The sequence below is a fragment of the Oncorhynchus mykiss genome, chromosome 20, assembly GCF_057628025.1.
Source record: "Oncorhynchus mykiss isolate SJ-2025 chromosome 20, ASM5762802v1, whole genome shotgun sequence".
Lineage (NCBI taxonomy): Eukaryota > Metazoa > Chordata > Actinopteri > Salmoniformes > Salmonidae > Oncorhynchus > Oncorhynchus mykiss.
The window spans coordinates 24,899,947-24,923,515 of record NC_143041.1 but is presented as its reverse complement, the minus strand read 5'-3'; the positions used below and the strand labels follow the sequence as shown (position 1 = coordinate 24,923,515).

Genomic DNA, 23,569 nt, shown 5'->3' with positions numbered 1-23,569 from the left:
TATCATCAAGGCAAAGGGTGGCTACTTTGAAGAAGGTCAAATATATCATATATTTAGATTTATTTAACATTTTTTTGGTTACTACATGATTCCATGTGTGATCTTTCATAGTTTTGATGTCTTCACTATTATTCTATAATGTAGAAAATAGTAAAAAATAAAGAAAAATCCTGGAATGAGTAGGTGTCCAAACTTTTGACTGGTACTGTGTGTATATATAGAATAAGGCTGTAACGTAACAACATGTGGAAAAAGGGAAGGGGAAAGTCTGAATACTTTCTGAATGCACTGTATATATTAACATTCAATATGTTTTCCACCTAGTCCTCCAAACAGTAGAGAGTGGGCTTGGGGCATAATACAAGAAAATATATATACAAATATTTTAAGAAAAAGGGTGTTGCATTGTTAATGAGGGCCCATGGTTACAGAAGCATTGTAGGCCAGTCAGTGTCTGGCTGTATGTGTTACGTACCTTGAGAGACAGCATGGTACTGGCCAGGTTTGTTCTCTGGATTTCAGGCACATTGCTGGTGAGCATCTCGTCTCTGTAGGCTCTCTCTGTAAATAGCCGGTAGCATTTCCCAGGGCCAGTTCTTCCAGCCCTACCAGAACGCTGCTTGGCTTGGGCCTGAGAAATATAGAGAAAGCAATTAATTTAGATTGGATGTCAATGCTCTGGACTACACAAAGAACACGGAGTGTGAAAAACCCAGCAGCGTTGCAATTCTTGACACAAAACGGTGCGCCTGGCACCTACTACCATACCCTGTTCAAAAGCACTTAAATCTTTTGTCTTGCCCACTCACCCTCTGAATGGCAAACACACAATCCATGTCTCAAATTGTCCCAAGGCTTAAAAATACTTCTTTAACCTTCTCCCCCCATTTATCTACACTGATTGAAGTGGATTTAACAAAATAAATCAATAAGGGATCATATCTTTTCACATGGATTCACCTGGTCAATGTCATGGAAAGAGCAGGTGTTCAACGTTTTCAGTGTTCCTTCTCCATGTACGATAATGATATCTGCATATGTCTTATTCAACCTACCTGTGATATGGGGGTCACCACTAATTGGTCGACGCCAGTCTTGGAATTGTAGACATTCTGCTTTACAAAGCCTGGGTCCACCACATAGTAAATCCCATCAATAGTCAGAGACGTCTCAGCAATGTTAGTGGCAATGATTACCTGCAGAATCAAATAACACAAAATGATTAGGCTTAGTCCTACCTCCGATATCGGGCATGTGTGGCAGCAGGAGATTGTGTGTGTGTTTTTGGGACCGTTCTGGTTTGTGTTTGGATGGGCACGACTGATACCTTCCTGCTGCCGGGGGGAGCAGGGTCAAAGATACGGGTCTGCATCTCGCTTGGCAGCGCAGAGTAGACAGGTAGAATGATGAGTTCAGGCACTTCAGGTCCCAGAGACTTCATCCGTTCATACAAGATCTCACAAGCGGTGTCAATCTCCTCCTGACCCGTCAGAAACACCAGGACATCACCTGCAAACAAGGAGCGAGAGAGGACAATGAGTCACTGATCGCCGAATCCTTAACTACGGATGTCAATCAAGGAGTTCAGTCCTTGCGGATGCATGCATTGTAACCGTGTTTGTACTGTACCTGGAGGCTCGGTCAGGTGGATCTGCATGACGGTGATGAGACTGGCGTCCAGGTAGTCCGTCTCAGGCTCTTTGCAGTAGAGCACCTCCACTGGGAAAGTGCGTCCTGGGATGGTAAAGATGGGCGCCTCGAAGAAGTACTGTGAGAACTTGACGGCATCTAGTGTCGCTGAGGACACAATCAGCTTCATGTCTGGGCGCTTCTTCACTGTCTGAAATTGACAGAGAGAATTCAAAGGAATTAACACACAGTCAAGGAAATATTTAGACTGTTCTGTTATGAACAAGGTATACCTTCTTGAGCAGACCAAAGAGCACGTCAGTATGGATGGTCCTCTCGTGGGCCTCGTCCAACATGATGATGGTGTACTGACCCATGTCCGGATCTATCAGACATTCCCTCTGCAGCATACCATGTGTCATGTACTTGATCACCGTCTCAGGGCTGGTGCAGTCCTCAAAACGGATGGTGTAGCCCACCTGGTGTGGAAAAGAATTGAGAGGTGAGAGGTCCCTCAAAAAAGGAAGTCATTGTCTACAAGCAAATTATAAGGAATACCAAGCTAAAACTGCTCACTCACCTCCTGGCCAAGACAGCAACCGTACTCTTCAGAGACTCTCTTGGCCACGGACATGGCTGCCACACGACGGGGCTGAGTGCAGCCGATCTTCCCCCGAGCGGAGTAGCCCGCCTCGGCCAGGTACTGGGTGATCTGGGTAGTTTTCCCAGAGCCAGTCTCTCCAACCACAATCAGGATCTGATTATCGTGGACAGCCTAATAATGGAAAAGAGAGGTGACCAAAGTCAGATAAAATGGATCATTGAAACTGTTGAAGTCACAATAAAGTAGGGTAACATTAGAAATAAAGCAATGTTGACAACAACTTTATTTCTCCCTATAGGGAAATTACTATTACAAACCTGTATGAGCTGCTCTTTGAGCTTGAAGATGGGCAGGCTCTCTCTCTGCTCCAGGATGGAAAGCACTGTCTTCTTGCCATAAGAGGCCTGGTTGCCTCCAAAGGCATGTTTCTTCCACTCCGGGACACCGTCTGGCATCATGCCAATTCCTCTCATGTTGGCTGCAATCTGCCTTCCATCAACTGTGTAAGAGGGAAGCGTCTTTAATTGAGATGAACTGGCGTGATATTTAACCTCCACCCCTTCAGATGACTGGTGATCCAGACCCAGTCTAGGACCCTGGGAGGAACCTTTACACCCACAAAGCCTCCACTATAACCCTGGGCCAAGGAGGACACGGCACACTACAGCAGGCCACTCTAACTGGCCTGTTAGGATGCTAAAGGTAGATAACTATTGACGTAGTGCTGTTCTTGTCTATTAATGGTCGGTATTATGTCAAGTTTCATGTGAACCCCAGGAAGAGTAGCCGAGGAGGAACACTGGACAGGACTGTGTTTTACTATGTGGTAGTGACCTTGTGGAGGGCAGAAAGGAAAGCATGATAAACCGCATGGTTGGAAAGCATACTGTATGTCTTGCATCCCTAATGCACTGTTTGTGTGTGGTCCAGGTCCTTACAGTCAGGCAGGGGGTCTACCCAGTGCTTGTTGAGGCCAATAGGTATGCAGTCCATCTCAGCCATTCGCTGAGCCTGCTTCACCTCCCTCCTCTCCTTAGCCAAAGCACTCTGCATCATGGCTGCCTGGGACAGCGAGCCATCTGGATTCTGACAGAGGCAAACCGAGAGAACGGCATTTGTTCACACTACACGGGACAGGAGAAAACAGTTAGGCCTAAAAAAAGGTAGGATGAAAGTAGCGTGGTGCAGAGGAATATGAAACATACCTTAACAATCTTGACAGGGCTCATGTCCATACTCTGTTTAGTGTGTCCTCTCAGGAACGGAGGCTCCTCCTCCACCAGCTCAATCTCCAGGTCCTGATCTGAATGAAATAAAATTTGCACTGCAGTCAATGTATGCTTTCTAGGGCTGTGCATCTTCCCTTTCAAAGATGGTTCGACACATCTAGATACACGAGCTCCAATGCGATACAGAAACGATACGTTTTAGTTTGAAGCGATTCAGTTTGATTAGGAGGACGAAATTGATGCGATACGATTTTATTCAAACATTTAATGCATGAAGACATTAATTTTCCATTTGAAAATTAAAATCTGCTTCTGATGGAGCTCAGGAGCTGGGCGACTGAGCTAGAGCTTTTCTGAGCGGACTTCTCTGAGCGAGTGCGAGTGTGTATGGAACAGCCTGGATGTGGACATGGTTGACAGTTTCTACTATCTGGTCATAAAAAAAAGCTACAAAAATGTTCATATTTGTTGTTGAAGAAATATTTTCCATTTCATGTCAATTCTTCCCTCCGTCCCCTAAATGGTAGGCAAATATCGTCATGAATCAATGTAATGTTCTTTCCAGCATAATGTCACTGCAGGTTAGTATAATTTGCAGTCAATCACCTGCATTCTTATGCCACAAAAGGTCACAGCAGGTAGAGGTCAGGCGATAAAATTCACTTTTATTGTCTAAGTTGTAGCAATTTGACCAATTAAACCATTCTATCCATACAATGGAGACTTGACTGGTGAATTTCTGTGAGTTAGTCCTGATTGTGTCCGTTGCCCTATAAGCTTAACAATATAGCCAAAGTTGTGCTTTCTAGTATGAGCAAATAGCTTACTGGGCAGTGGGCGGGGAGATGAGGAAATGTGACAAACATGGCGTAACATTACCCATTTAGAGTAAAAAAAAAAAACTTTTGCTACGGTGAGCAACTAATGAATAGACCCCAGGTTAATGAATAGACCCCAGGTTGTTTCATTGGTTGCTGATTCTATTCATCCATAGGAACAAAAGAAAATCATCTGCCACTTTAAATATATTAGAATGTATCAATTTAAATGTTCTTTTAAGCATAATATCACTGCAGGTATAATTCTCAGTCAATCACCTGCATTCTAAAGCCACATAGACCGTTGACAAGGTTAAAAAGGGGATACTGTTGAAATCCCCTTTTATCGCCTAAATTGTAGCAATTTTACTAAATGAACCCATTCTACCCACACAATGGAGACTTGATTTCACAGTTGATGAAAACTTAGGTGTGTGTGCGTTATGGGTTATTTGTGGAAGCCTGTGAGAATGCAGCATGGCTATGGCTGCATACAGAACGGAATGTTCCCTGACTCGAGAGAGAACACCCAGTCTTAAAATGGAACAGGTAGTAATGAGGACAGGAGTGTGTGTGTTCAAAAAGGACAGCGGCACGTCTAACCAGAACTTTAAAGTGAAACCGCAACACGGTTCTATACCAAAAAGCTGAAATGTGTTGTTCTTGAAGTCGAACATCTCAAGTAAATGTTTCACGGAGTGAGCTTCTCTTTTCCTCCAACAATGCAGTTGGGCAAAATGATTGCTGTCCTTTTTTTACAAAATGAGCTGCCAACTTTGCCTATTCATGTAAAGATGACCATATTCAACGACGGTTTAAAGTGTTAATCAGAATTTGAAACAGTAACAAAGCGTTCTCCCCACCCGTTTCAGTAAAAAGCTGGAGAAATGCAAATTCACGCACATGGAGCATTGGATGCAAGGACTGACCATCCATGATATCAAAACTATAGTTTTAATCTTGTTTTGAGGCTATATTGTGTTTGTTTACGCTTACTTTGTTTTCAAGTTTATATTATGGGTTCTGATGGGGTACTAAGCTCATGAGCCATTTATTTCTAAGTTACATTCTTCAAGAATCAATTTCATAAATCATCCTAAAATGGATGAAGCATCTGCAGATTGCACCTTTAAGGCAACACTACCAAAAGCTATTTCTTCTGATGGTGAACCTGAGCAATCTAAATCAAAACGACGTAAACCCCAAATCAGCAGGTAGATCAGAGATAGGCCTACCTTTAGTTGGACAGCGTGCACTCTGCACAAAGTTGTTATAGAGCTACTGATAGGCATTGAGGTTGCTCGGCATGCAATGACTTGTAGATCGACGACTGGCATACGCAGTTACAGTCGCAAGTGAAAGTCTACTTCCTTTGCAAACTATTCACATTTAAAGCGGGCTTAAAATTCAATCTAAAAAGGGATTCTAATTTGCTTTTCCCCCCGAATAATCTACACATTTTCAAAGTGAAAGAGAAGTTAAGAACCTAAAAAAGTTAAATGTCTGGATGTATGTTTTCGTACCCCAGAGTTGTCTTGGTGGAAGCAACATACAGAGTCTTCAGAAAGTGTTCATATCCCTTAAATTTGTCCACATTTTGAGTTACAGCCTGAATTTACATTTATTTCACAGGCCAACACACAATACCCCATAATGTCAAAGTGGAATTATGTTGAGACATTTTTACAAATTAATTTAAAAAATGAAAAGCTGAAATATCTTGAGTAAATAAGCATTCAACCCCTTTGTTATGGCAAGCTTAAATAAGTTCAGGTGTAAACATTTGCTTAACAAGTTACATAATACGTTGCATGGACTTTGTGTACAATAATATTGTGTAACATGATTTTTGAATGACTACCTCATCTCTGTACCCCACACATACAATTGTCTGTAAGGTCCCTCAGTCGAGCAGTGAATTTCAAACAGAGACCAGGGAGGTTTTCCAATGCCTCACAAAAAAGGGCACCTATTGGTAGATGTGTAAAAATAAATTAAAAAAAGCAGACATTGACTCTTCTTTTGAGCATGGTGAAGTTATTAATTACACTTTGGATAGTGTATCAATTCTACCAGTCACTAGAAAGATAGATACAGGTGTCCTTCCTAACTCTGGAAAACGGTTAAAGAATTTTGAGAATAAACCCTCCTCGTCACAGCTTCCCATGTACCTTAATGTTGATCATGTGGCTGTCACTGACAAGGAGCACATGGCTGAGCTCTTCAATCACCACTTCATTAAGTCAGGATTCCTATTTGACTCAGCCATGCCTCCTTGCCCGTCCAACATTTCCTCATCTCCCACCCCAACATTTCCTCATCTCCCACCCCTTCTAATGCGACTAGCCCCGATGCTCCTCCCTCTTTTCCCCCTGCCCCTTCTAATAAGTTTCTCCCTATAGGCAGTCACTGATTCCGAGGTGCTAAAGGAGCTCCTGGAACTTGACCCCCCCCCATCTGGGTCAGATGGTTTAGATCCTTTCTTCTTTATTTTTATTGACTTGGCCAAATATTTTTATACGGTAGACCATTCCATTCTTGTGGGCCGGCTAAGGAGTATTGGTGTATCTGAGGGGTCTTTGGAATGGTTTGCTAATTACCTTTCTCAAAAGAGTGCAGTGTATTAAGTCAGAACATCTGCTGTCTCAGCCACTGCCTGTCAACAATGGAGTACCCCAAGGCTTGATCCTAGGCCCCACTCGCTTCTCAATTTACATCAACATAGCTCAGGCAGTAGGAAGCGCTCTCATCCATTTATATGCAGATGATACAGTCTTATACTCAGCTGGACCCTCCCCGGATGTTGTGTTAAATGCTCCACAACAAATATTTCTTAGTGTCCAACAAGCTTTCTCTGCCCTTAACCTTGTTCGGAACACCTCCAAAACAAAGTTAATGTGGTTTGGAAAGAAGAATGCCACTCTACCCACAGGTGTGATTACTACCTCTGAGGATTTAGGGTTTGGGAGTATGGCTAGATGGTACACTGTCCTTCTCTCAGGACATATCAAAGCTGCAGGATAAAAATAAATCTAGATTTGGTATCCTCTATCGTAATCACTCCTCTTTCACCCCAAGCTGCCAAACTAACCCCGATTCATATGACCATCCTACCCATGCTAGATTACGGAGATGTAATTCATAGATCAGCAGGTAAGGGTGCTCTCGAGCGGCTAGATCTTCTTTACCATTCGGCCATGAGATTTGCCACCAATGCTCCTTATAGGACACATCACTGCACTCTATACTCTATACTCCGCTGATGAATGTCTTGCTCGAGCTGTGTATGCAACTGGTTCACCTCTGATGCTCACAGGGAATGAGTATTGGCAGAGACTTCTGAATGCTATTCCCCCAGAATACACCCCTCCAACCAGACAGGCTTTATCTACTCATTTGCTGGATGCAGAGTTAAACAGAATTCAAGTGAAGGTCAAGCAAATCATAGAGAAAGCAGACTGCAATGCAATCATCTCTGATGGGTGGTCGAATGTTCGTGGGCAAGGAATAATTAACTACATCATCGCCACCTCTCAACCAGTATTCTACAAGAGCACAGACGCATGGGACAACAGACACACTGGTCTCTACATTGCAGATGAGCTGAAGGCAGTCATCAATGACCTTGGACCACAGAAGGTATTTCCACTGGTGACAGACAATGCTGCAAAAATGAAGGCTGCTTGGTCTAAAGAGTCCTACCCTCACATCACACCCATTGGATGTGCTGCTCATGCATTGAATCTTCTCCTCAAGGACATCATGGCACTGAAAACAATGGATACAATCTACAAGAGAGCCAATGAAATGGTTAGGTATGTGAAGGGTCATCAAGTTATAGCAGCAATCTACCTCACCAAGCAAAGTGAGAAGAATAAGAGCACCACATTGAAGCTAACCAGCAACACCCGTTGGGGTGGTGATGTCATCATGTTTGACAGTCTCCTGGAGGGGAAGGACTCTACAATAAATCGCCATATCACAGTCTTCCGATATGGACAGCCCCATCAAGAGGATCCTCCCGGATTATTTATTTTGGGAGAGAGTGGTAAGCAGCCTGAAACTCCTGAAACCTACAGCAGTAGCCATTGTACGGATTGAGGGAGACAATGCCATTCTGTCTGATGTTCAAACTCTGCTTGCAGATGTAAGAGAAGAAATCCGTACTACCCTGCCCACTTCACTGTTGCTCCAAGCAGAGGAAACTGCAGTTTTGAAATACATCAAAAAGCACGAAGACTTCTGCCTGAATCCCTTACACGCCACAGCGTACATGTTGGACCCCAAGTATGCTGCAAGAGCATCCTGTCTGGTGCAGAGATCAACAAGGCCTATGGTGTCATCACTACCGTGTCTCGCCACCTTGACCTGGATGAGGGCAAGGTTATTGGCAGTCTGGCGAAGTACACTTCAAAGCAAGGGCTTTGGGATGGAGATGCAATATGGCAGTCGTGCCAACATGTCTCATCAGCCACCTGGTGGAAGGGACTTTGTGGATCTGAGGCTCTTTCCCCTGTTGCCTCCATCATCCTCCAAATCCCACCAACATCAGCCACCTCAGAGCACAACTGGTCCTTGTTTGGGAACACACACACCAAAGCACGCAACAGGCAGACCAATACAAGGGCTGAAAAATTGGTAGCCATCCGGGCAAATGAGGCTTTTTGAGCCATCCTCAACAAGGTTGGAAAGTGACAGTGAAGGCCTCAGAGTCTGACGTTCAAGAGGTGGAGAAGACATGGAAGCCTGAGAGGAAGACAACCAAAGCTTTAGTTTCTAGACTATCATTTTACAGATGTATGTTGAAAACATTTTTGGGAGATACGATGGATCATTGGGGATCCTTCAATATTCCCTTTTGTTGTTCAGTGAAATCATCCCATGTGAAGAGTCAATTCATTTAATTAAAGTTCAATTCGTAACTAAATTGTTATTTTTATTTCTATTGGAATGATTTAATCATTTGCAATTATGTCTACTTATGATAAAGTAAAAGGTTTATGTTTGTCTCCATTTGATATGGTAAATATAACCAATGCAACCATCTACATTAATTTACATTAATTTGCATATATTTCCGTTAATTCCCACACATTCCCGTTAATTCTCACAGAACGTTTCCACCTCTGAATATTACCCAAAATGTGCAATCTTGCTTACAAGCCCATAACTATTTCTTGAACTGGGTTGCTCGAACGAGCTGCAAAAAAAACACTCAAACCTGGACAGTTATCTCCATCTCTTCATTCAAAGACTCAATCATGGACACTCTTACTGACAGTTGTGGCTGCTTCGTGTGAAGTATTGTTGTCTCCATCTTCTTGCCTTTGTGCTGTTGTCTGTGCCCAATAATGTTTGTACCATGTTTTGTCCTTTTGCCTTTTGGTAGGCCATCAATGTAAATAATAATCTATTCTTAACTGACTTGCCTGGTTAAATAAAGGTTAAATAAAATAAACAACTTAGTTGCGGGAGAGAAAGGAAACCGCTCAGGAATTTCAGCATGAAGCCAATTGAAACAGTTACAGAGTTGAATGGCTGTGATAGAAGAAAACTGAGGATGGATCAACAACATTGTAGTTACGCCACAATACTAACCAAATTGACAGAATGAAAAGAAGAAAGCCTGTACATAATAAAAATATTCCAAAACATGCATCCTGTTTGCAACAAGGCACTAAAGTAATACTGCAAAAAATGTGGCAATGCGAATAACTTTTTGTTAACTTAAATTGGATTCGCAACTTTTTTGGGGCAAATCCAATACAACACATTACTGAGTACCACTCCATATTTTCAAGCCTAGTGGTGGCTGCATCATGTGTATGCTTGTGATCGTTAAGGACTGAGGAGTTATTTTCAAGATAAAAAAAGTAACGGAATGGAGCTAAGCACAGACAAAATCCTAAAGGTATATCTGGTTCAGTCTGCTTTCCGCCAGACACTGGGAGATGAATTCACCTTTCAGCAGAACAATAATCTAAAACACAAGGTCAACTCAACACTGCACTTGCTTGCTTACTAAGAAGACAGTGAATGTTCCTGAGTGGCCGAGTTTTTACTTAAATTTGCTTGAAGATGTATGGCAAGACTTGAAAATGGTTGTCTAGAATTGATCAACAACCAATTTGAAAGCACTTGAAGAATTTTGAAAATTGTAATTTATTTTTTAAAATCAGCAAATGTTACACAATCCAGGTGTGGAAAGCTCTTAGACTTACCCAGAAAGACTCACAGCTGTAATCGCTGCCAAAGGTGCTTCTACAAAGTATTGACTCAGGTGTGTAAATCAGTGGAAGATCCTCAGAGGAGGAAGGGGAGGATCATCCTCAGTGAATTTCATAAAAATAAAAATAGTAAAAGTTTAAAAAGTTATACATTTTAGATACAAGTATACTAAATATATTCACGTGACCAATAATTTATTAAAACACACTGTTTTGCAATGAAGGTATTCAGTACAAAATGTGGTGAGTAGTTGACTCAAAGACAAAATTAATTTCTTAAAAAATGAAGTAGAAGCAAGGAGAGCTAGCTATATATTTTGTTTTTTTTTCTTTTTGACTTCCACTTACTTAGCTAGTTTAGCCTACCCAAACAGAGAGGGATGCCATGTTAGCTTTGGCTATCCAAGGTAAGCCTTTGGTTTTATTAATTTATAGCCTCCGGGGCCCGCCTGAGTAACTGCTAAACTGCTTGCTAACTGTACTGCATGATTGTACCGGGTATACTAACGCGTTAGTTCTAGTAGCTATGTTGACTGACGTCAGCTAATATGGGTGACAACGATGTAAGCTGTGTGTAGTGTTTAGCGGTTATGATATGAAGGTTTGGCTTGGAAAGGTTTTTTCACCTGTTCACAGACAGCTGATGTGTAGTGCACTGAAGTGAAGGGAAAAGGTGAGAGGAGGAGAGCATGCAAGAAGGAATTAACGAGCAAAGTGATCATGCTGTTTGCGTGTGATCAGGAGTGTATTCATTCTGGCAATTTTGTTGAAAAACATTTATTTGACAGAAGCAAACTGACAAAATGGGGATAAACATACCTGAATTTGTCCAATAGAAACTCTCATTTGCAACTGTTGGGCTAATGATTACACCCTAGATCAGCAAGATGCAGTGAAGAGTGTGATTAGGCTACTCAAACGTTTCTTTCGACCTGTGTATCTACATTGAAGACTTTCATTCCTAGGCTACGTTGGCGCAACCTCATGATGGGTATAGGGAAAATGTGAGTATCATGTAATAACCTAAACCAATTGATGTTACATTGAGCAGGATAAATAGAATATGAATGACAGTCATCCAATAGGCTGTAATAGAAATAAGGCCATGCACCCCCAAAAAAGAATCGTCCTCCCTCATCTTAAACGGCACCGACCGCCACTGGTGTGTAAAGAGGATATTTCCAAAAAACATATTTTTACTTTGACGTTATTGGGCGATTATGTATTTAATCGATTTAGAATTTAGGCTGTAACAACAAAATGTGGAATAAGTCAAGGGTGAATCATTTCTGAAGGCACTGTTTATCCATTGCTTTTCTCAAAATTGCTCATGCAGTACATTCGGTAGGGAACAATTGACAGACAGCAAAATTCAAACCTTCTCTGATTTTCAAGTAAATTTATGTAAGGACTGAGACTGGCCCACTCAATACCTATTGAAAAGCCATTCTAGTGTGTTTGGCATTAAGATATGTCAAAAATTGTCCCGCTGAAAAATATAACTATCCCAGGGTTAGGTTTTCAGAAGACTGAGGTGATTTCTCCTCTACATTTTTACCTGAGCTTTCATATTTATTTTGATCCTGGAACTCCCCAGGCCCTGCTGGTGACAAGCATACCTATAACATAATGCTGCCTTTACAATACTTAAAAAATAGAGAGGGTTTCATTCTGTGTTGTATTGGATTTGACCCAAATCTTTAATTTTGGCAAACATTTTTAATGTATTTGCGGTGTTGTCTTGCAATATTAATAGCACTGAGCGACTAGTGCTTTTTGAGGTCAGTGCGATTATAAAAAACAACCACGGTTTTCGATTTTGGTTTCGATTATTTGGGTTGAATGCTTGTAACACAGAACAAAACAATTAATAAAAGTCCCATAATGGTAGTGACTGCCCGTTACTGCTGATCACTTATTAACCATCATTTATTCACATTACTTTAAAAAATATATTTAAATTGTTATGTATATTACATTTGTTTCATTTGATGACTTAATCATTTAATTCCAAGTCCTCTCATTTCGACAGAGCTACTGCCTATCCTGTCTGACAAAAATCACTATTTTGAAGTAATTCAAAGTAAATAAGGCATACTTTTATGACTGCTGAATATCAACAGCTGCTGTCTATATCCCCTCACGACCGCGCCTTCTTTTCTCTTCCGTAGCAGGCATAAAAGAAACAGACCGGACAGGTAGATGAGCAATGGATTATGGTCGTAGTTAATTACCATGTTTTATGCGCTAAACTATGTAGAATATTGGCCTGTTGGGAAACTACAACATCACACAGTTCAGGCTGGATCTGATTTATCTCTAGAGAAACCAAAGACAGTACAGCATGAAGACAGGTTGAAACAGCTTCTCCAATAGAGCACACATGTAGGCGATGTCATGTTTCTATGCATGAGCTTAGCTAGCCAACGTCGCCATGACATCTGGTCACGCCTAACTGAGCATGTGCAGGCCGTCAGATCAAAGGCACTCCTTTGATATAAAGTAGTTTTTTGACAGTATTGAAAACATGTCAGTTTGTCACTACCACGAGGTTGGAGTAATAACATGTTCAACTACTTAAGACATAGAGCTTCGATGCCATACAACTCTCCTTCCATGGCCTCCAACTGCTCTTAAATACAAGTAAAACTAAATGCATGCTCTTCAACCAATCGCTGCCTGCACCTGCCCGCCCGTCCAGCATCACTACTCTGGACGGTTCTGACTTAGAATGTGGACAACTAGAAATACCTCGGTGTCTGGTTAGAATGTAAACTCTCCTTCCAGACTCACATAAAACATCTCCAATCCAAAATGACATCTAGAATTGGCTTCCTATTTCGCAACAAAGCCTCCTTCACTCATGCTGCCAAACATACCCTCGTAAAACTGACCATCTTACCGATCCTCGACTTTGGCGATGTCATTTACAAAATAGCCTCCAACACCATACTCAACAAATTGGATGCAGTCTATCACAGTGCCATCCGTTTTGTCACCAAAGCCCCATATACTACCCACCACTGTGACCTGTACGCTCTGTGGCTGGCCCTCGCTTCATACTCGTCGCCAAACCCATTGGCTCCAGGTCATCTACAAGACCCTGCTAGGTAAAGTCCCCCCTTATCTCAGCTCGCTGGTCACCATAGCACGCGCTCCAGCAGGTATATCTCACTTGTCACTCCCAAAGCCAACTCCTCCTTTGGCCACCTCTCCTTCCAGTTCTCTGCTGCAAATGACTGGAACAAACTACAAAAATCTCTGAAACTGGAAACACATCTGCCTCACTAGCTTTAAGCACCAGCTGTCAGAGCAGCTCACAGATCACTGCACCTGTACATAGCCCATCTATAAATAGCCCAAACAACTACCTCTTCCCCTACTGTATTTATTTATTTTGCTCCTTTGCACCCCAGTATTTCTACTTTGCACACTCATCTACTGTTAAATCTATCATTCCAGTGTTTTCATTTCTATATTGTATTTACTTTGCCACCATGGCCTTTTTTGCCTTTACCTCCCTTATCTCACCTCACTTGCTCACATTGTATATAGACTTATTTTTCTACTGTATTATTGACTGTATGTTTGTTTTACTCTGTGTTGTTGTATGTGTCGAACTGCTTTGCTTTATCTTGGCCAGGTCGCAATTGTAAATGAGAACTTGTTCTCAACTTGCCTACCTGGTTGAATAAAGGTGAAATTAAAATAAACAAACATTTGGATTGTTTTTGACTGAAGCACCTTAAACAATTGAACCGGATTCCGATCTGTATCGATGAATCATTACACCCCTAATGCTTTCAGTAGATCACTGCTCCTGACCCCCCCCCCCCCAAAAAAAAAACATGCTAAAATGTTACCTTCTTCATCATCAATTTTTGGGAGGATACCCGTCTCCTCGTCAAAGTCGGGGAACTCCTCTTTAGAAAGAACATTAGCAGCAATCATCTGTGGACAGGAAAAATACCATGTATAGATCAACATCACACTACTAAAATGAGCAAAGATGTCTCGATGAACCCTACATGTGTACACATACCTGGTTGATCTCCCACTTCTCAAGGTCAGATATCTTGGTCAGTCTCTTGCGCTCCAGTGTGTCATCCTCCAACTCAGGGGCATGGCCCAGGTTGAGGTTGGTTGGGCGGTCGGGGTTCCTCATGATTTTCTCCTCCCCACCATCAGGGCCCTGGTTCCTCCTCCTGTTCGGGTTCAGGTCCTCCCCTGTTTCCTGGTCTACATCCTAGCAACCAAGAGTAGAGTATAAGTTTCAGTTATAATTTAACTTAGCTTCATGTCCTTCATCATGCTTACCAAAGGGCAGTAGGCTTTGAATTCATTCCTGCTCTGTGTTGCTGTCTTACCTTCATGCTGAGACTGGTCTTGGATCCAGTGAAGGACAGCACCTTGATCTTGACTCGTTGACCTTTCTGGACCACATCAGCCACATTGGCAACACGTCCCTCTTTGCGTAGCTCAGAGATGTGGACCAACCCCTCCCAGCGTTTCCTACAATGAAAAACAAAAAAAGTTTTCAACATCGGGTTTTCAAAACATTGGATACAGAACGTAAGATACAGAACGTGTTGGGTACATGCTATCGATATTGTCCTATTCTCTTCACTAACCTCAGTCCCTCCAGTTGCACGAAGCAGCCAAACTGCAGGATGCTGGTGACTTTGCCGTTGAATATGTCCCCTACAGCAGGCTCTTCTGGTGGGGGCCGGTCCATGTGTTTGTCCTTACAGCGGTCAGAACCAACCTCAATGTCTCGATCCCTGGAGGGGCTCGGACTGCGATCACTCCAGCGGGAAACACGTTTTCGACCGCGTTTGAAGTCTCTGTCCCTCTCACGGTCGCAAGACGGAGAGCGTGAGCGTCTCTTCCTGTCTCTGTCTTGGCTCCGACTTCTGCTTCGCTGCCTTTTGTTGTCCAACCTAAAACAAGAGCCATAAAATTAAAAAATTAAAACTATTTTTCATCCAATTCAGGGTTTTGCTATTCATAGTACACCAGTAAAACTGCAAACCCTGAATTATCAAAATGTCCTTACCTGCTCGTTGAGTTTGTTCCACTAACACTGGGCATGAACATCTCCAATTCTTTCATGGCAGCATCTGCTACCCTCACATCATCGTCTTCTAGCGGAATCTGTGGGTGTTGTTAGAGAGCATTGGTCTACTGACAACCATACGCTGTGTGTGGGGAGTGGGACGTAATAGCTGCGCCTTGTTTAACCGTACTTGTTTAGCCACTATGTATGTACTAATTTCTGAGAGACTTACGGGAGCTGGATTGTCTGGCCTGCACAATCCAGGAAACATCTCCTTCAGTTTGTCCTTCTCACTCTTCTGTTTGACCAAAGGCTCAGAGGCTACCGCCATAAAATTAAAGATATTCAGTATGACATTTTGAAATAATCAGATACAGTATATCAAATTGTATACCAGCATTGTATAAATCATACTTGAATGTAAGACATCAGCTGCATTCAACACTAACCAGAGTTATACACAGCATATGATCAACTAACCTTTGCTCGTAGATGCTTTCGACGGCCGCATAGTTTGAATAAGTCTGAGCAAATTGCCGATGAGAGAATCCTATGAAAGAGTGAAAGTGGATTCAAAACCAGAAAGAAAGACTATTGAATGGCCTGGGCTAATTTTAAGCATATCAAACAGCTACATCACACTATAACACTTACTGTGAAGTCCGCTCCATTTTTCAGCAGAAGTGATTTGAAGCCATCAAATGTTGGTTGCTTTTCAGCAAGGCAGATGACAAACTCAGCTAAAAGAGACAGCAAGAATAATCAACTTCAGAAGAGAGAAAAAAATGGTAGGCTACTGTATTCGCTTAGGGTAACTATGCCACTGTCAAAAATAACTGATCAGCAGCAAATTACTTTTTCTTGTTTTGCCAAGAATGCTCACATGAAACATGAACTAGCTAGCTTTTATAGAACTCAGGGAAATGTCACATGCTTAAACATGTTATGGGGTCCAGACCACCCACCACACTTTCAAGGCAAAGTAACCATCTCCTTTACAATAGATAAGGTTATGACTAAATACAAATACGTTTTACAATCGGAATTCGGGAGTAAAATTAACGTTAGCTAGCTAAAACCAAAGGTAGCTAAAATAGCTAGCTTAGCAGCAAGCTAGTAAGATTATTCCAAATGTGGGGTGACAGAAGTAGTGTGTGACGATTCAACTTGCCAAGATCTTTCTCGCATATACCAAGATGGTTGTCAAGTTCTGTACACACTTTGGACACCAAAGACAGGTATTCAAGCCGCTTAAGCTCCTCAACTCCAAAGTCTGCCATTGTGTCCAGTGTTTGTTTTGTTTTCAGAAAACGCAGGCATTGGTAACACGCACGTTACATTACGAACTTTGAACTTAGACCACACTTCCGGGTAATTATTTTATTGGTCACCAGGTGGAGGTAAACTCATTGCCAATTTAACAACCTAAACTCCAAGTTCATTTTTTAAACCTTTATTTAACGAGGCAAGTCAGTTTAAGAACAAATTATTGTTTACAATGACCACCTAACCCGGACGACGCTGGGCCAATTGTGCACCGCCCTATGGGACTGCAAATCACGGCTTGTGATACAGCCTGGAGTCGAACCAGGGTCTGTAGTGACACCTCTGGCACTGAGCAGTGCCTTAGACCGCTGTGCCACTCAGGAGCCACAAAACTGACATTGTGGTCTCCAGTGTGGATGTCAATGAAACATTAGCAACAAAAATTATGAGACCATACATTTAATGAGTGCAGAAAATGTTAGGATTACACTAGCACAGTAAAGCAATCACACAAAGCTAAACCAAATACAATGCCCAAGTATTAAGTTCCATCCTGGTATCTCCCTTCATTGTATAAAAATATAGCCTACTATAAAAGACAAACTGTCTCAGAGCACTGTGCTTTTTAAACAAAGACGTTCACTGCCTTGTCAAATTACTGCCCAGTCCCCTTCCTATTCAATTGATCATTTTTCAGAAGTTTACACACAGGTCAGATGTGACATTCAAGTAAAACAAACATGTTTCGTTGTCCATGATACTCAAATATAAGATTGATTCTCCTCAGGGGGATGAGACATTTTTATTCATGTTACCCAGGTAAGCCTGTAAGGACAGGAGAGCAATGACCTCATTTTACTAGTTGACTGCTAGTTGACTAGGTCAAGAGAAAGAATTCAGCCTACCAGAATTCAGCTCAAAATGATAGAATTGCAGTTAATAGAAAACAGCTGAGTACATATAACACATACTTTACACATGTCCAAAACAAGTAGATAATGACCCAGCTTTATCAAATCGCATGTTACAGCTAAAAAGGCCTGTTGGCAGACAATGTCTCTCCATGGTATTTCTCAACCAGCTGATATAGGAATGTGTCCCTCTCTTTCTGTGTTGTAGATACAAGATGCACATTCTAGCGCCGCCGAAAGGCGCGGGAGATTCTCCAAGCGTTGGGCTCCTCGTAACGGTTGTAGAGGGGCTCGAGGCGCTGCTGCTTCTTCTGTTTGCTGAGACGCGTGGGGTCGGACACTTTGAAAAAGGCCGGCGAGAACTCTACCAGCCAGCGTGGGTCAATGGTGGTCACCTCCCGCATGTACTCCTTAGTAGTCAGCACCAACTCATGGTACACCACCCTGTGGAGAGAGGAATAAGAGTATCAGGCAAGAGGAAAATAATGTCCAGGATGGCTCAGTAACAGTTGACATTCAATGTAAACTAGTGACTAATCCATTAGTCCCCGTGGTAATCAGAAATGAGGGTCGACTCACCACTCAGGCTGGCGGTTGAACAGGGCACTGGAGGGGTGGATGTACACCACCTGCTGGTCAATGAGCGTACGGTAGCCCTCCTGGGGATCCTTTTTGGCTGCGTTCCGGAAGAAACCACTGCAGATGGCCTTCTGCACACGCACCGTGGCCTTTCCACAAGTCACCACATCAAGTTTATGTCTGCAAAGAGGTAAACGTTTTTGGATTTTTAGTGAGAAGATTTCTAGTAAGTGAGGTTTCTTTACCAGACATACAATTACCTTGATCATCAAATGGACAGTGGAACCTACCTGTCCATGATACCCAGCATCTGCTTGCGGATATCCTGGGCTCTGCGCAAGGAACGAGCCTGGATGAAGTTCTCGTAGCACCAGGGGTTGGAGAACTTGTTGTTCTTCCAGGAGTTATAGACAGCCAGCAGAGTAAGGTGGTCTCCCTCGGCCTGGTGGAACTTGGCCTTCTTCTGGTCAGCCAGGGCCTGCTTGTCCTGAGACACAGAGAATAAAATAACTGTTAGTCATCAAATGATCAACAATGGCACACCATATAATTTTCTCATTGAGGTCTCAAACCATAATGGTAAACCTCAACAACATTCAACTGTGCTGCAAAGAAAAAATTAAAAAAAAGATATAATCAGGATACCCAGAAGAGTGATATGACCCTATTTCAGTGTTTATGAGTCTTGTGATTTAACGTACCTTGGGCCTGTAGAAGACGTTCTGCACAGACAGCATGGAGACGATGGTGAGCATCTCCTCACTGCAGCCCAGGTGGACGGACATGATCAGCATCTTACACAGCATGGGCTCCAGAGGGAACTCCGCCATCTGACAGAGAGATGGAAATAATGAATTGGTAATTAATCCTCACTTTTGCCTTTCTTAACAATAGTCTCCTTTTTTTGGTATAAACTCTTACCCTGCGTCCGAGACGAGTGAGCAACCCTTCATCGTCCAGAGACCCCAGAGTGTAGAGCTGCTCCATGGCTGTGATCAGCGTCTCCATGGGTGGAGCGTCCATGAAATCAAACGATAGCAGGTCATTGATGCCCATGGCCTGAAGGAATATGGAGAAAGGGACGTCAGGGGATGATACGGGAGGAGTAGGTCTCAGCAGACAAGTATAGATCACAGAAGCATGTACAGTGAAACAAGGTTTATCCCCTTTTGTGACTGTGTGCATACCTTGAGGGACAGCACAGTGCTGGCCAAGTTAGTTCTCTGGATCTCAGGCACGTTGGTGGTGAGCATCTCGTCTCTGTATGCTCTCTCGGTGTACAGCCTGTAGGTCTTCCCTGGGCCAGTTCTTCCAGCTCTACCAGCCCGCTGCTTGGCTTGGGCCTAACAGAAGATACATTGAAGCCCTTAGCATACCAAATCGTAATTGCTTGAGAGAGACAGAGGGGTTACAATCTTGGTAGGTTTAGAAAATAAATATGAACTGAGTGATTAACCAGTTTACCTGTGAAATGGGAGTCACCACCAGTTGATCAATACCAGTCTTGGAGTTGTACACCTTTTGCTTCACAAATCCTGGGTCCACAACGTAGTAGATACCGTCAATGGTCAGCGACGTCTCAGCAATGTTAGTGGCAATGACAACCTTTCTGCTGCCGGGGGGAGCAGGGTCAAAGATACGGGTCTGCATCTCGCTTGGCAGCGCAGAGTAGACAGGTAGAATGATGAGTTCAGGCACTTCAGGTCCCAGAGACTTCATCCGTTCATACAAGATCTCACAAGCGGTGTCAATCTCCTCCTGACCCGTCAGAAACACCAGGACATCACCTGCAAACAAGGAGCGAGAGAGGACATAAAGGTTGATAACTCTTCACAATCAAGGGTGAATATCAAACTGACATTTTATAGCAATGGATTTGCATTCATGCAGTGATTTAGGCCAATGACTATGAATTACAGTTAGACTATAGACTGGGTTTAACCTTTGTTAAAACTGTACCTGGAGGCTCGGTCAGGTGGATCTGCATGACGGTGATGAGACTGGCGTCCAGGTAGTCCGTCTCAGGCTCTTTGCAGTAGAGCACCTCCACTGGATAGGTGCGTCCTGGAATGGTAAAGATGGGCGCTTCGTAGAAGTACTGGGAGAACTTGACGGCATCTAGCGTGGCTGAAGTGACAATCAGCTTCATGTCTGTGCGTTTCTGCACCGTCTGAAAAGGGGGAGAGTTAGCTTAATACAAAACTTTCCTTTAAAATATTAGTGATGTTTAGACCCTGAAGTCAAGGGGAAACAAGACCCTGGTATACCTTCTTGAGCAGACCGAAGAGCACATCGGTATGGATGGTCCTCTCGTGGGCCTCATCCAACATGATGATGGCGTACTGGCCAAGGTCCGGATCTATCAAACACTCTCTCAGCAACATACCGTCTGTCATGTACTTGATAACCGTCTCAGGGCTGGTGCAGTCCTCAAAACGGATGGTGTAGCCCACCTGGTGTAGAAGAACGGAGACACAAGTTAGAAATAACTAGGGCCAGACGTTTGACATTGTTCTGCGATCAGATGTATTCGGCATTGTCTCATGGTCACGTGGGCCAGGAGATCACTCACCTCCTGGCCAAGACAGCAACCGTACTCTTCAGAGACTCTCTTGGCCACAGACATGGCTGCCACACGACGGGGCTGAGTGCAGCCGATCTTCCCCCGAGTGGTGTAGCCCGCCTCGGCCAGGTACTGGGTGATCTGGGTAGTTTTCCCAGAACCAGTCTCTCCAATAACAATCAATATCTGGTTATCATGGACAGCCTGTAATAGAGAAGCAGAGATGTGAGCAAAATGTTATGCCATAAATGGTCAAAAACAGCTGTTGAAATAGAAATAACTAGCGATATATAATTTGCAAACTTTTGCACAAACCTGTATGAGTTGCTCTTTGAGCTTGTAGATGGGCAGGCTCTCTCTCTGCTCCAGGATGGACATTGCCGTCTTCTTGCCGTAAGAGGCCTTGTTGCCCCCAAAGGCATGTTTCTTCCACTCCGGGATGTCAGTTGGCATCATGCCAATTCCTCTCATGTTGGCTGCAATCTGCCTTCCATCAACTGTGTAAGAGGGAAGCGTCTTTAATTGAGATGAACTGGCGTGATATTTAACCTCCACCCCTTCAGATGACTGGTGATCCAGACCCAGTCTAGGACCCTGGGAGGAACCTTTACACCCACAAAGCCTCCCCTGTAACCCTGGGCCATGGAGGACACGGCACACTACAGCAGGCCACTCTATCCGGCCTGGTAGGATGCTAAAGGAAACCAGATAACCATCCCCAGCCCTGCAAACCCTGAGGGCTGCTGCTGCTACACTGGAGGAAGTCTGATGTAGTGGCTCAGACCGGACTGTGTTGAGGATTACTGTGTGCTTCTATACAGACTTACCATCAGGCAGAGGGTCTACCCAGTGTTTGTTCAGGCCCATGGGGATAGAGTCCATCTCAGCCTCTCGCTGACACTGCTTCACCTCCCTCCTCTCCTTAGCCAATGCACTCTGCATCATGGCAGCCTGGGACAGCGAACCGTCTGGATTCTGACAGAGGGAAACAAAGTGAGCTGCAATTGTTCACACTCCTAAACAGGATGAAAACACTCACAAAATTGCCTTGAAAGTAGGTTGATCAAGAGGACATGGAAACATACCTTAACAATCTTGACAGGGCTCATGTCCATACTCTGTTTAGTGTGTCCTCTCAGGAACGGAGGCTCCTCCTCCACCAGCTCAATTTCCAGGTCCTCATCTGAAAGAAAGCGGTGGGCAAATCAGCATCCAATACATCGATGTGAATCTAAACCGACAGTGGTTTTCTATGAAGAAAATGTACACGAGGGCGTGCTAAATTACTCTTTTAGCACGGCTGTGCTGCGGCCATAGGTACGAGGCGGAGCAGAGTACCGTAGATTAGCACAATCGTGCTAAAAAAAAACGTTTTTACACAACCGCAAGTGTACAATTGCTTTTCTACAAGGGTTACGAGTCAAATATAATATATATATTCCAATCTAAATGTTCCATTGCCATGCTGGCTGGCAAAGCTATTATCCCTTGCTTGCTAGCTAGCCAACTACAACTAACACAGTCACGTCAAACTATGCTATAATAGCAAAGTAGCTGCCTTTCATTTAGTTGGACCGGCTTTTCTAGTGACATGTGTATGAGATATATATATAACAAGTGGGACACAATCATGAAGTGGAACGACATTTATTGGATATTTCAAACTTTTTTAACAAATCAAAAACTGAAAAATTGGGCGTGCAAAATTAGTCAGCCCCCTTAAGTTAATACTTTGTAGCGCCACCTTTTGCTGTGATTACAGCTGTAAGTCGCTTGGGGTATGTCTATCAGTTTTGCACATCGAGAGACTGAAATTTTTTCCCATTCCTCCTTGCAAAACAGCTCGAGCTCAGTGAGGTTGGATGGAGAGCATTTGTGAACAGCAGTTTTCAGTTCTTTCCACAGATTCTCAATTGGATTCAGGTCTTTGACTTGGCCATTCTAACACCTGGATATGTTTATTTTTGAACCATTCCATTGTAGATTTTGCTTTATGTTTTGGATCATTGTCTTTTTGGAAGACAAATCTCCATCCCAGTCTCAGGTCTTTTGCAGACTCCATCAGGTTTTCTTCCAGAATGGTCCTGTATTTGGCTCCATCCATCTTCCCATCAATTTTAACCATCTTCCCTGTCCCTGCTGAAGAAAAGCAGGCCCAAACCATGATGCTGCCACCACCATGTTTGACAGTGGGGATGGTGTGTTCAGCTGTGTTGCTTTTACGCCAAACATAACGTTTTGCATTGTTGCCAAAAAGTTCAATTTTGGTTTCATCTGACCAGAGCACCTTCTTCCACATGTTTGGTGTGTCTCCCAGGTGGCTTGTGGCAAACTTTAAACGACACTTTTTATGGATATCTTTAAGAAATGGCTTTCTTCTTGCCACTCTTCCATAAAGGCCAGATTTGTGCAATATACGACTGATTGTTGTCCTATGGACAGAGTCTCCCACCTCAGCTGTAGATCTCTGCAGTTCATCCAGAGTGATCATGGGCCTCTTGGCTGCATCTCTGATCAGTCTTCTCCTTGTATGAGCTGAAAGTTTAGAGGGACGGCCAGGTCTTGGTAGATTTGCAGTGGTCTGATACTCCTTCCATTTCAATATTATCGCTTGCACAGTGCTCCTTGGGATGTTTAAAGCTTGGAAAATCTTTTTGTATCCAAATCCGGCTTTAAACTTCTTCACA

The 23,569-nt window shown here is 43.2% G+C and overlaps 2 protein-coding genes across 5 annotated transcripts in view; both read right to left on the bottom strand.

The window, feature by feature from the left end:
- LOC110499111 (ATP-dependent RNA helicase DHX8) overlaps window positions 1-16,940 on the bottom strand; it is a 28,598-nt gene extending 11,658 nt beyond the window's left edge. The window contains exons 1-18 of one of the 2 annotated variants that reach the window (XM_021576024.3): window positions 16,735-16,940; window positions 16,218-16,303; window positions 16,044-16,113; window positions 15,796-15,884; window positions 15,564-15,661; window positions 15,139-15,447; window positions 14,875-15,019; window positions 14,550-14,753; window positions 14,371-14,458; window positions 3,439-3,536; window positions 3,172-3,319; window positions 2,551-2,732; window positions 2,210-2,404; window positions 1,923-2,108; window positions 1,630-1,840; window positions 1,328-1,509; window positions 1,056-1,196; window positions 476-631 (exon numbers count right to left, since the gene is read on the bottom strand). In XM_021576024.3, coding sequence (XP_021431699.2) covers window positions 476-631; window positions 1,056-1,196; window positions 1,328-1,509; window positions 1,630-1,840; window positions 1,923-2,108; window positions 2,210-2,404; window positions 2,551-2,732; window positions 3,172-3,319; window positions 3,439-3,536; window positions 14,371-14,458; window positions 14,550-14,753; window positions 14,875-15,019; window positions 15,139-15,447; window positions 15,564-15,661; window positions 15,796-15,884; window positions 16,044-16,113; window positions 16,218-16,303; window positions 16,735-16,843 — 2,697 coding nt within the window. In that variant the 5' untranslated portion in view covers window positions 16,844-16,940. Of the gene's footprint in view, window positions 1-475; window positions 632-1,055; window positions 1,197-1,327; window positions 1,510-1,629; window positions 1,841-1,922; window positions 2,109-2,209; window positions 2,405-2,550; window positions 2,733-3,171; window positions 3,358-3,438; window positions 3,537-14,370; window positions 14,459-14,549; window positions 14,754-14,874; window positions 15,020-15,138; window positions 15,448-15,563; window positions 15,662-15,795; window positions 15,885-16,043; window positions 16,114-16,217; window positions 16,304-16,734 lie in introns of both variants that reach the window. The other variant, XM_036955958.2, reaches the window with a different exon arrangement.
- A 60-nt stretch (window positions 16,941-17,000) lies between these two features.
- The window catches only part of LOC110499112 (ATP-dependent RNA helicase DHX8), a 23,210-nt gene continuing 16,641 nt past the window's right edge, over window positions 17,001-23,569 (bottom strand). For all 3 annotated transcript variants that reach the window (XM_036955957.2, XM_090212669.1, XM_090212670.1), the window contains 13 exons: window positions 21,968-22,065; window positions 21,710-21,857; window positions 21,198-21,379; window positions 20,892-21,086; window positions 20,587-20,772; window positions 20,279-20,489; window positions 19,784-20,106; window positions 19,507-19,662; window positions 19,241-19,378; window positions 19,021-19,149; window positions 18,610-18,806; window positions 18,320-18,499; window positions 17,001-18,184 (listed from right to left, as the gene is read on the bottom strand). In XM_036955957.2, coding sequence (XP_036811852.2) covers window positions 17,965-18,184; window positions 18,320-18,499; window positions 18,610-18,806; window positions 19,021-19,149; window positions 19,241-19,378; window positions 19,507-19,662; window positions 19,784-20,106; window positions 20,279-20,489; window positions 20,587-20,772; window positions 20,892-21,086; window positions 21,198-21,379; window positions 21,710-21,857; window positions 21,968-22,065 — 2,363 coding nt within the window. In that variant the 3' untranslated portion in view covers window positions 17,001-17,964. The remainder of the gene's footprint in view (window positions 18,185-18,319; window positions 18,500-18,609; window positions 18,807-19,020; window positions 19,150-19,240; window positions 19,379-19,506; window positions 19,663-19,783; window positions 20,107-20,278; window positions 20,490-20,586; window positions 20,773-20,891; window positions 21,087-21,197; window positions 21,380-21,709; window positions 21,858-21,967; window positions 22,066-23,569) is intronic.